We start from the raw sequence: 13,106 nt of genomic DNA on the forward strand, positions 1-13,106 counted from the left end.
TTTGTCAAGAGTCAACAGACGGCGAATGGTAGTCTACAAACTCTTTATAGAAGCAGATTTGGTCCATCATACAGTTATTTTCTGTCCAGTGCTCACCCGTTGCCGTTGGTCATTTCTTCTACCACCCCCAACATCTTCTGGACTGCAGGGGTTTCGTCTCCACCGGCCCTTTTCCCCCAGATGTTTGGGTCTCGAGGGGATGTATTTTAGATATACTACTGTTAACAAGAGATACTTTCTTTGTAATGGCGAATGAGTCTCGCCTGTTTCTCTCTCTTTCTGTGTACAGTCTGGCTACTGCGCTAAAATGTAATTTAACCGGACTAGACCCGCCCTCTCGGGAACTTCACATTTTAGTCAAGTCATCCATGTTGGGACCACAGTAGGCTAGCCTTTACTGTAATACCGACGAGACAGATGCATATCAGGGGGTTAATATCCTACCTAGAAATACATTTCATGGAAACCGTCAACCCTCATGTACTAACTGTTCTTATTTCATTGCGCTGTTTAGGTCTATTTCCAACATATTTTCCCGCTAAACATGGCGCGATGAAATCTTCCCGGGCAGCACCGGTTTCCACAGAAGCACCTTCAGTAAAACAATACATTATATTTGGCAAACTATTTCACAGGAATTGGAGCTCTAAAGTTATCATTCCTGTGTGCCATTGGGGAATCCTCGAAAGTGTAGCCTATTTTATGTTATAATAATCGTTCGATCAAATTAACAAAACATGAAATTCAACCATAAAATAGACACTAATGTAGCCTATAACTTTGAAATACATAGCCTACTAGTGCTCATTGTGCTTACGTCATGTAATTGGGAATATATTTCCTTAAAAGGAAGTATTTCCCGAATGAGAAAAGAGGAAAACATCTGGAAGGTCTTTCTCTAGGCTATCCCTTAGAAATACAGAGGATACATAATGAGTGTGTGTTATAATGGACATTTTCACTCCAGATCACTTTATTTAATGAACTAAAATCTTTAACACAGTAAATATTTATTTAAATTGACGTGTGTATTCACAGTTAAATAATACGGATTGTGGTTAGGCTCCTTATTGCAGGTCTCCTCTTCATAAAATGGTAGGTCTAAAACGTAAGCTTATATTTTGACTTATTTGTCCTTTTGTAAAACACTTCTTACCCAGAATACTACATGACATCAACTTCAACCAAACTGTGAGGACTGGAAACCCTCACCAGTGTACTACAAAAATCAGTAACCATTTTTAAATATTAGGCTATAGCCTAATAAATCTCTTAAAATAAAATGTTCATCATTAACGCAATACTTTCCCTAATGATTCATTAAATGTACATTCAGTTATTCCCATGTATTACTGGTCCCCCCAATCTTCCCTCATTTGTTAATAAGAAGCAGAAGCAGCTGCCTTAGGAATGATACAGAACAATGACATTAGCATATAACCCTGGGTAAGAGATGTGCCAGTTCAGATTTGCCCCCTTATTCCCAATATATGGGAAATAGGGTGCAATTTCAGATATAAAGCACTCCCATATGACTACAGAGCAAAGCAGAGACTGGTATTTTACCCAACCACTGATATCCAAAACCATTTCTGCATGTTTGGTTAAGTTGGAAAAGACACAGCCCCACATTGTAAAAACACAGTAAATACATAGTAATTACTATATAGACAGAGTACAAAACATTGGGAAAACCTGCTCTTTCCATGACAGACTGACCAGGTGAATCTAGGTGAAAGCTATGATCTCTTATTGATGTCACTTGTTAAATCCACTTCAATCAGTGTAGATGAAGGGGAAGAGACATGTTAAAGAAGGATTTTTAAGCCTTGAGACATGGATTGTGTATGTGTGCCATTCAGAGGGTGAATGGGCAAGACAAAATATTTAAGAGCTTTTGAACGGGTTATTGTAGTAGGTGCCAGGCGCACCGGTTTGAGTGTGTCAAGAACTGCAACGCTGCTGTTATTTTTCAGACTCAAGTTTGCCGTGTGTATCAAGAATGGTCCACTACCCAAAGGACATCCAGCCAACTTGACACAACTGTGTGAAGCATTAGAGTCAACATGGACCAGCATCCCTTTTAGAGTCCATGCCCCTACGAATTGAGGCTGTTCTGAGGGCAAAAAATGGTCTAACTAAATATTAGGAAGGTGTTCTTAATGTTTTGTACACTCAGTGTATATTTACATATATTTAAGTTGTTCCCAATTGCAGATTATGTACCTACATACTACCAGACCATCCTTTGGTATCTAATATATTGATACATCAAAATAAATTAAATAGGTGTGAATTTGAACATGAGAATATTGTCAATTCATCACATATGTGTTTATCATTTAGCAGACACTTATATCCAGAGCGACTTACAGGAGCAATTCGAATTAAGTGCCTTTAATAACTCAACAGATTCTTCACCTAGTCGGCTCGGGGATTCGAACCACCGACCTTTTGGTTACTGGCCCAACACTCTTAAAGCAAATTTGTGCTTGATCCAAAGGCTCCATATGTAGGGTGTGACGCAATTGCGGAGCCTCCGGAGGCATGAAAAGGCCAAACAGCTCGTACTACATTTCCGTGCGCCTCCCAAATGTATTAACAATGTGGAGGGCTCCGTATAGCTCCGCATTGTCATAATTGGTTGACGGTAGGTCCTGTATAAACACAAACTCACTTCATTGACAACTTCCTTCACAACAGCTCTGCTGCTCCACGAAGCACAAGAAGAATGAATGCCCTGACTTCTGCAGAGGCCATATCACCATAAATGCTGCATGGCAAATGTAGATGTCGGATTGACCATACAGCGCCTTTTAACTGCTAGGCTTCCTGTTGCCCTGTATCAGACCTATAATGAGTGAGCAATGAAAACAGATGGTCAAATCTGTAACAACAGTCATAGTTCACTTCATGAATTGTTGTTATACTTAAGTGTTGCTTGGATTTGATTGTTACAAGCAACAAAATCTATTTTATAAAAATAATCCCAGTAATGACTGAGGTATTGGTGAATTAACCCACCATGAATGGTTCAGTAACATACCATCAGCAAAAAAAAAAAGAGGACTGGCTTGCATTGCTGACTACTGGCTTTTTTCAAGTAGATGGATGATCATCAATATATTAAGACTTTTTAATAACTCAGTTGATCAGACATATGGACCAGATGAAAGTGAAGGCAGGTAGAAAGAGGACATTGGTTGATGTGTGTGTTCATCTGATGCCTGACCAACTGTGTAGGTAGGAGGTCCATCCTGAGCCTCTAGCTCCTCCCACCTCCTCCTCCTCACCTGCAGCAGAAAGAGACCGGGTTAGAATACAGGGAGGACACTGCAGTATCAACACAGTATTTAGTATACAGTTGAAGTCGGAAGTTTACATACACCTTAGCCAAATACATCTGAACTCAGTTTTTCACAAATCCTGACATTTAATCCCAGTAAAAATGTCCTGTCTTAGGTCAGTTAGGATCACAACTTTATATTAAGAATGTGAAATGTCAGAATAATAACAGAGAGAATGATTTATTTCAGCTTTTTTTTCTTTCATGACATTCCCAGTGGATTAGAAGTTTACATACACTCAATTAGTATTTTGTAGCATTGCCTTCAAATTGTTTAACTTGGGTCAAACGTTTCGGGTAGCCTTCCACAAGCTTGCACAATAATTTGGGTGAATTTTGGCCCATTCTTCCTGACAGAGCTGGTGTAACTGAGTCAGGTGTGTAGTCCTCCTTGCTCGCACAAGCTTTTTCAGTTCTGCCCACAAATTTTCTATAGGATTGAGGTCAGGGCTTTGTGATGACCACTCCAATAACTTGACTTTGTTGTCCTTAATCCATTTGCCACAACTTTGGAAGTATGCTTGGGGTCATTGTCGATTTGGAAGAACCATTTGCAACCAAGCTTTAACTTCCTGACTGATGTCTTCAGATGTTGCTTCAATATATCCACCTAATCTTCCTTCATCCTCCTTCTTCATGATGCCATCTATTTTGTGAAGTGCGCCAGTCCCTCCTGCAGCAAAGCACCCCCACAACATGATGCTGCCCCCCCCATGCTTCACGGTTGGGATGGTGTTCTTCGGCTTGCAAACCTCCCCATTTTTCCTCCAAACATAACAATGGTCATTATGGCCAAACAGTTCTATTTTTGTTTCATCAGACCAGAGGACATTTCTACAAAAAGTATGATCTTTGTAGTCTGTCTGGCTTTTTTATGGCGGTTTTGGAGCAGTGGCTTCTTCCTTGCTGTGTGGCCTTTCAGGTTATGTCGATATAGGACTCGTTTTACTGTGGATATATACTTTTGTATCAGTTTTCTCCAGCATCTTCACAAGGTCCTTTGCTGTTGTTCTGGGATTGATTTGCACTTTTCGCACCAAAGTACGTTCATCTCTAGGAGACAGAACACGTCTCCTTCCTGAGTGGTATGACGGCTGCGTGGTCCCATGGTGTTTATACTTGCGTACTATTGTTTGCACAGATGAACGTGGTACCTTCAGGCGTTTGCTCCCAAAGATGAACCAGACTTGTCTACAATTTTTTTTTTAGGTCTTGGCTGATTTCTTTAGATTTTCCCATGATGTCATGCAAAGAGGCACTGAGTTTGAAGGTAGGCCTTGAAATACATCCACAGGTACACCTCCAATTGACTCAAATGATGTTAATTAGCCTATCAGAAGCTTCTAAAGCCATGACATAATTTTCTGGAATTTTCCAAGCTGTTTAAAGGCACAGTCAACTTAGCGCATGTAAACTTCTAACCCACTGGAATTGTGATACAGTGAATAAGTGAAATAATCTGTCTGTAAATCATTTGTTGGAAAAATTACTTGTGTCATGCACAAAGTAGATGTCCTAACCGACTTGCCAAAACGATAGTTTGTTAACAAGAAATGTGTGGAGTGGTTGAAAAACAAGTTTTAAATGATTCCAACCTAAGTGTATGTAAACTTCCGACTTCAACTGTACATTCCAGTGTTGACCTACATAGAATGTTGACGATATCTCTGCAATTTCACTGACCTTACTACTAACACTGAGAAATCAATGGGCGTGTGTGTGTGTGTGATATATATATATATATATATATAGTGTGTTTGTTTGTTTACAGTGTGTGTGTACCCACCCATTGCGATAGCAGCCAGTTTATTCTTCTCCTCAGGGCTGAGTTGTAACATGGTGTGTATGACGGGGAGTAGAGCCTGTCTCTCGCTGCCTGACTGCAGGAAGATGAACTGTAAAAGGACATTCTTCAGATACTCCAGGTTGGCTACACTCTTCTCTCTCTCATGGTTACGTTCCAGACGACGCACTTCAGACTTCAACAGCTACAGAAGAACGAACAAGTACACAAAGAAACAAGTATGAATGTGTGAGCACTGTATATGTAAGCAGTGGCGACCCGTCATTCAGGGCAGGTGGGGCAGAGCACCACCTGTTTTGAGCCCCACATTTTTAGGAACAATGTTTTGCATATTATTTTGGCATTAATATGTGTCACATATCAGTTTGCAAACAATGTTAAAATATACATATATATATATCGTTGAGTTAATAAAGCCGCATACAAACATGGTCTCTTTTTTGTTTTGAGTAAAGCAGCTCCAAATACAGGTGTTTCAGCCTAGCTCAGTGCTTTCTGTGGTGGTGGTGCAAGCCAGCAGAAAATACGTATTGAGCCGTATTTGAGCAGTGATTGGCTCAGTGTTCTGTCACTCATGGGGACACTACGTCACCGCTAAGTAGAACTAGAAAATTGGGTGCTGCCATAGAGTTACATTAGAAGTGTCCATCCGAGAAGGATCAAGGTCATTGGCCACAGATAAAATGACGTCAAATCACATTATATCTACAGTAGCGTTGATTGCCCTGATCATGTCAACATCTTAATTTCAAAGTCTTAGCTAGCAGTCATCATCATGAATCAAGTCCACAATCTACTGGCAAATCCTTTTTAATCCTTGTCATGTGAAGATCAATAATGAAGAGAAATTTTAGATAAAACGTATCAGTGCTCATCGGCCATAGGACATAGAGATTACACAACAAGTTGGAAATCGCAAATTCAACAATGAGTGGTTTGGAAGGAATCAGTGGCTAACTGCAAGCATTGCAAATCAATCATTAGCCTGCTATTCAGTGGAGTGGCTGTGTGGTCCAAAGTATAAGATTAAGGGTATTTTTTCCATGTTTAAAATGATAAACATTCAACATCAGCCATGCTGTCAATGAAGCATGATGTGCCGCGCTCAAAGCAACTTAACACAGAACTGCAAAATCTGAGTTCAAGACAACTGGGAACTCGGGAAAAATGAGCTACGACTGGGAAAATACGTTTTGAACTTTCATTCAACTCGGAATTGTAAATTCGGAACGTGGGCCTCCTTTCTAGAGCTACGACCTGAAGATCACGGACGTCATCATGATTCATGGCACTGCTGTTGGGACTCTGCTGTTGGGACAGCTTTATGTAGGCCCTAAGTTTGTGGGCACCGTTTATTACCGTTATAGTGCAATTAATGTATTGTTTAGTGTTGTGTAGTGGCTTTGCTGGCATGCATCCCACATTATTTTTCTTTTGCCCTACCAAGATTTACATTTTAAAATTGCCACTAAGTGGGAGAGAGTCTGTGAAAGAGAGCATATTTGTTTCATCAGTACTGTGTGTTTGTACATACATTGACCTGTTCCATCAGAACAGCGTTGGTAGCCTCGGTCTCATGCAGTAGACTGTTCATGTGGTCCATACTGCGTGTAGCTGTGGTCAACTTCTGATTCAACTCCTCTTTAGTCGGCTCCACCTGCCACACAAACGGCTCTGCAACCAATCACACAAAGAAAATGGTCCTTTAGCAGACAGTTGTATTCGAAGACACAGTTCACAGTATGTAAAACAAAAGTATCCATTGTGGGAATCAATCCAACACCTCCGTAGCCTTTGGAGATATGCATGTATACACACGTACCCTGTTTGGGGTCTGGGGAGGTGAGTAGTTGCTCCAGTGAGGGTAGATATGTGGATGACAGGGACTCTGTCTCGGAGGTCTCCATGCCCTCCCCCTCCTCTCTAGCCATGGACTGGAGATCACCGAGGACCAGCCCCCCCATTCCCCCCTGGTCCACGGGCCGGCGGTCCACCGCTGACTTACGACTGGTCTGGACTGGAGCTGGACCTGGAGGGAGACAACACATATCATACAGTCATGCTGGGCAGCGAACAACAATTTCATTCCCTATTTCACAAGTGTGAAATCCAGAAGCGTAGAAGACCTGGGGATACATTTATTAACAGACCAAAAAAAACAACAAAAAAAAACGATTTCACAGGTAGGTGTGTTTGAGCGTGTGTGTGAGGGAGACAGAAGCAGAGAAATGGCAGGTGCCCGTGGGCAGACGGTGTCTGATTGATGACCAGAGCATGAGAAACCTGTGGGTAGAACCACCTGCAGCCTACCTTGCCCTTCACACCCTAGAGAACACACACACAGCTTTGTCTTACTATAGTTGTTAGGACTTTTTGGGGACCAACAATTGATTCCCATTAAAAATTGTATTTTCCCTAAACTTAAAATAGCCTTTTTACAAGTCAGGACCGGCAAAATGTCCTCACTTCTTTGAATTTTAGTTGGTTTACTTTTCTGGTGAGGACTTCTGGTACTCACAAGTATAGTAAAATGTGTCCACACACACACACAGTCTCTGGAACCTTTTGACTATAATTTGCACTTTGAGATTCAATCAAATCTAGAACATTTTACAGTTCAGATGAAGGAAGAGAGACAAGGAGAGGAAGCTTTTTATGACTATAGGAAGGGATCCAGCCCTGCTGTCTCCAGAAGTACTGCTTGGCCCAACTCTGTGTGTTAGGGTGGCACTAATGACCAGGTTCTCCAGATGCCAGTGTGCTAGTGCCACCCAGAGGGGCGGGCAGAGCAGAGCTGGTTAAGGCTGGATGGGCTCTCTGTACCCTTTACACTAACTAACACCTGGCTAGGCTGTTGAGATGAAGTGTGTTCCATCTCTCCACAGCTGCACTACAACACTGGACGAGTAAGATGAAAAGACAGAGACCGAGGGAGGGGGAGAGAGTGAGACAAAGAGAGAGTGTGTGTTAACTCTAAGTGGCTCCAGAGAGCAGGTGTATGGGAGGTGATATATTATCGCTATCGGCTCTGCTCTCTCATACTCAACTCACAACTAGGGCTGTTACAGTGACCGTATGAGCGCCACACCGGCAGTCACGAGTCATGACGGCAGTCAAATTCTACGTGACCATTTAGTCATGGTAATTAGGCTTCTCCAAGCTCTGATGCTGCTGATGGTCATTAGAAGCCTACCAAACTTGCTAACTGCCTGGTAATAGGCACTCTAAATGTATTTGAAAATCTAATCAAACACTTCATGCGCAACATTTCTATAGGCTATGGATTTGCTTGATAAAAAAACAGTTTTCATGGCCTCTATTAAAAAGAGGAGCATCCCATCAGCTTACTATATTTATTTATCAACTTTCTTAATATTAAGCACAATGCTTCACTTTACAACAGGAGTATAGCCTACATGGCTGGCATGAAAATGAACCTCGGGAAAAGCGTCCTCCAGTTGCTATTTAAGTGCACAGATGACGTTTTATTTTTTGTAAAAAAAATAAAATCATGCCCCTGTTCCCGAGACAGGTGCATGCATTACATGCATAACTGCATTTGTAGTCACTTAAGTACAGTGCAAATACAATCGAAAATCACAAACACTATCAAAACAGTCCATTATACTTTTAAAACTGACCTCACTGTGATGATCAATTTGAAGAAAGAAGTTCAACGGCAGGTTGAAACGGCGTAAACAAAATGGACAGCGCTTTCTAAGGGGATGATTCATTCAGAACATCCATATGCATATTAGAGCACATGCATAAGCTTATAGTTGCGAAAACATGTTACTATCAATGTTCCTGAACAGATTTCACTTGGTTTCCCAAAGTAAGCACTGGGTAGCTGCAGGAACAAGGCTGGAGAGCCCACTGCGTACAGATTTTCCGTGGAATAGCAGTGAGAGCATACTCCTACTCCTCAAAAAGTGGTTGATGTGTGGAGTGAAGTAAGTGTTGTTGTATTTATTTCTCAGCTGCTCATATTAAGCAGCTATAAAACTGAAGGACGGCGGGAAAGCGTGCTGCCTCCATTCCCTATTCCAGTGCATACAGATGACATGTATTTTTCCTCGGCCCCTGTTCCTGACCATTTGATAATGGGCCATTCTAAATCGAAACAAATTTTACATATTAGTAAAGACAAGATTAAATTGAGAATAGTCTGATGGGTAAAAATCACTTGAGAGAACAGCTGTTCAGTCTGAGGAAAGGAACAGAGTCTGAAGTTTTCTTTTGCTACTTTCTCAAATCATCAATAGCATATAGTCGCACCATGCAGCCCATATGTTTGGATTTCTAAGACATTCTAAGGTTTGTATCATTAACAACTAAAGTTGCCAAATAACTCTAAATCTAGCACATAGGGCCTGTTTCAAGTGATCACTTTTAATCTCAATATAGCCACATATGCGCAAGTTCAATTATATTCTTCTTACTATAAAATCATAATATAAAATAATGTCACGGGACTTATCTGCATGTCTTGTCAGCTAAATGTACAATCCTACAGCATGGAGCATAGCCAGATAACATATTCATATTCTGTTGTTCTGAAATACATTTTCTTCATATCATGTTTCTTTAGACCTGACTGAAATAAATAATGGATTAATTGTGATGGTGTATATTAAATGGATTTGTTCCAAAGGCACACCTCAGCAGCTTGAATGTGTGGAGGTCTGGAGATGCCAAACGTGTTCATGTTAATTAACGGTCAATTACCTCACAACCCCTGCTCTACCTTTCCCCTGGCCTTCATCCATCTCCCACTCTCCCTCTTTAACCCAACACTCACCCCCTCTCCTCTCCTTTCCAAAACCCCACTCTCCTCTTTCCGTCTCTCAACCCAATCCTGTTCTCGCTCTCTACTCTCCTCTCCCTCCCGTCTTACTGGTCTGTTTCTGCAGTGTAAACAGTTGGTTCTCCAGCCTGGTCATCTGGTTCTGCAGGGTCTCTACTGTAGTTCTGTGTTCATCCTGAAGGTGGCGGATCTGCTCCCTGAAACCTGAGCGCTGGTCCACGGCCTGCGAGGTTAGCTGACCCACCGTCTGAGCATGCTCTGTCCGCAGTGACATAATCTCAGCCTGGAGAGACATGAGTCTGGGGGGGAAGGGGAAGAGAGGAAGGAGGGAGTATGAAATAAAGGAGAGAGGGGGAAACAGATTAAGGCTGTTACTGTGGACTTGAATGTTAACAGACTGAGATAAAACCTATTAGCTCTGAGAGGTAATACAAGTGTTCAGGCTCACATAAACCCGTACCTCTCTCTGAGTTCGGCCTCTTTAGCGATGGTCTCCTGCAGTATCTTGTTGTGTCGTTCCAGCAGTGTGTCATGTTCCATCTGGAGCTGTTGTAGTTCTGCAGTGCTCACCGCCAGACTCTGCTGACTGTCCTGCAGCTTGGCTTTATACTGGTCCACCATGGACTCCATCTGCTCTCTGTCACACACACACACACACACACACACACACACACATTATCATCATATCACACGCACAATCATCATATCACACACACAATCATCATATCACACACACACAATCATCATATCACACACACACAATCATCATATCACACACACACAATCATCATATCACACACACAATCATCATATCATATCACACACACAATCATCATATCACACACACAATCATCATATCACACACACAATCATCATATCACACACACAATCATCATATCACACACAATCATCATATCACACACAATCATCATATCATATCACACACAATCATCATATCATATCACACAATCATCATATCACCCACACAATCCCCCATCCATATCACACACACAATCATCATATCACACACACACAATCATCATATCACACACACACAATCATCATATCACACACACACAATCATCATATCACACACACACAATCATCATATCACACACACACAATCATCATATCACACACACACAATCATCATATCACACACACACAATCATCATATCATATCACACACACAATCATCATATCATATCACACACACAATCATCATATCATATCACACACACAATCATCATATCATATCACACACACAATCATCATATCATATCACACACAATCATCATATCACACACACAATCATCATATCACACACAATCATCATATCACACACAATCATCATATCACACACACAATCATCATATCACACACACAATCATCATATCACACACAAGCATCATATCACACACACAATCATCATATCACACACACAATCATCATATCACACACAGTCATCATACCACACAGAGTATGTGTAGCTATACATATATATATGTAATCATCATACCACACACACAGTATGTGTAGCTATACATATATATACGTAATCATCATACCACACAGTATGTGTAGCTATACATATATATACGTAATCATCATACCACACAGTATGTGTAGCTATACATATATATATATGTAATCATCATACCACACACACAGTATGTGTAGCTATACATATATATATGTAATCATCATACCACACACACAGTATGTGTAGCTATACATATATATATGTAATCATCATACCACACACACAGTATGTGTAGCTATACATATATATATGTAATCATCATACCACACACACAGTATGTGTAGCTATACATATATATATATGTAATCATCATACCACACAGTATGTGTAGCTATACATATATATATATGTAATCATCATACCACACAGTATGTGTAGCTATACATATATATATATGTAATCATCATACCACACAGTATGTGTAGCTATACATATATATATATGTAATCATCATACCACACAGTATGTGTAGCTATACATATATATATATGTAATCATCATACCACACAGTATGTGTAGCTATACATATATATATATGTAATCATCATACCACACACACAGTATGTGTAGCTATACATATATATACGTAATCATCATACCACACACACAGTATGTGTAGCTATACATATATATACGTAATCATCATACCACACAGTATGTGTAGCTATACATATATATACGTAATCATCATACCACACAGTATGTGTAGCTATACATATATATATATGTAATCATCATACCACACAGTATGTGTAGCTATACATATATATATATGTAATCATCATACCACACAGTATGTGTAGCTATACATATATATATATGTAATCATCATACCACACAGTATGTGTAGCTATACATATATATATATGTAATCATCATACCACACAGTATGTGTAGCTATACATATATATATATGTAATCATCATACCACACAGTATGTGTAGCTATACATATATATATGTAATCATCATACCACACAGTATGTGTAGCTATACATATATATATGTAATCATCATACCACACAGTATGTGTAGCTATACATATATATATATGTAATCATCATACCACACAGTATGTGTAGCTATACATATATATATATGTAATCATCATACCACACAGTATGTGTAGCTATACATATATATATATGTAATCATCATACCACACAGTATGTGTAGCTATACATATATATATATGTAATCATCATACCACACAGTATGTGTAGCTATACATATATATATGTAATCATCATACCACACAGTATGTGTAGCTATACATATATATATGTAATCATCATACCACACAGTATGTGTAGTACCTCTCCTGTTTAGTGGCGTCTCCATCGCTCTGTGCTGAGGTTTTGTTCTTCTGTTGTTTGAGGACGTTGTAAACTCTGACCTTATAGCTGTCAAACTCAGCAGTGACAGATGACAGCTCAGCCTGGAAATAACATTCACATCACACATGAATTCATGTTTTACTTAATTAAAAGCCAAACAAACTGTTTGTAAGCACACATATTAGAAGCACATATTGCGTGGTAGCAGTTTTCATATTACATCTCTATTTTCACCCTGAACTGCATATAGTTGTGTTTCTGCAGGCCAGC

The 13,106-nt window shown here is 40.0% G+C and overlaps 2 protein-coding genes across 3 annotated transcripts in view; both read right to left on the bottom strand.

Annotated features, from left to right (window-relative positions):
* Nucleotides 1-546, bottom strand: part of LOC106586532 (LIM and senescent cell antigen-like-containing domain protein 1) — a 43,777-nt gene extending 43,231 nt beyond the window's left edge. Inside the window, exon 1 of the mRNA XM_014173937.3 lies at nt 97-546. Coding sequence (XP_014029412.1) covers nt 97-134 — 38 coding nt within the window. The 5' untranslated portion in view covers nt 135-546. The remainder of the gene's footprint in view (nt 1-96) is intronic.
* A 387-nt stretch (nt 547-933) lies between these two features.
* LOC106586531 (GRIP and coiled-coil domain-containing protein 2) overlaps nt 934-13,106 on the bottom strand; it is a 32,301-nt gene continuing 20,128 nt past the window's right edge. For both annotated transcript variants that reach the window (XM_014173931.3, XM_014173932.3), the window contains exons 18-24: nt 12,816-12,937; nt 10,418-10,594; nt 10,048-10,256; nt 6,973-7,179; nt 6,685-6,824; nt 5,133-5,334; nt 934-3,293 (exon numbers count right to left, since the gene is read on the bottom strand). In XM_014173931.3, the coding sequence (XP_014029406.3) occupies nt 3,217-3,293; nt 5,133-5,334; nt 6,685-6,824; nt 6,973-7,179; nt 10,048-10,256; nt 10,418-10,594; nt 12,816-12,937 (1,134 nt within the window). In that variant the 3' untranslated portion in view covers nt 934-3,216. The remainder of the gene's footprint in view (nt 3,294-5,132; nt 5,335-6,684; nt 6,825-6,972; nt 7,180-10,047; nt 10,257-10,417; nt 10,595-12,815; nt 12,938-13,106) is intronic.

This window comes from Salmo salar, chromosome 25, assembly GCF_965601325.2.
Source record: "Salmo salar chromosome 25, fSalSal1, whole genome shotgun sequence".
Taxonomy (NCBI): Eukaryota; Metazoa; Chordata; class Actinopteri; order Salmoniformes; family Salmonidae; genus Salmo; species Salmo salar.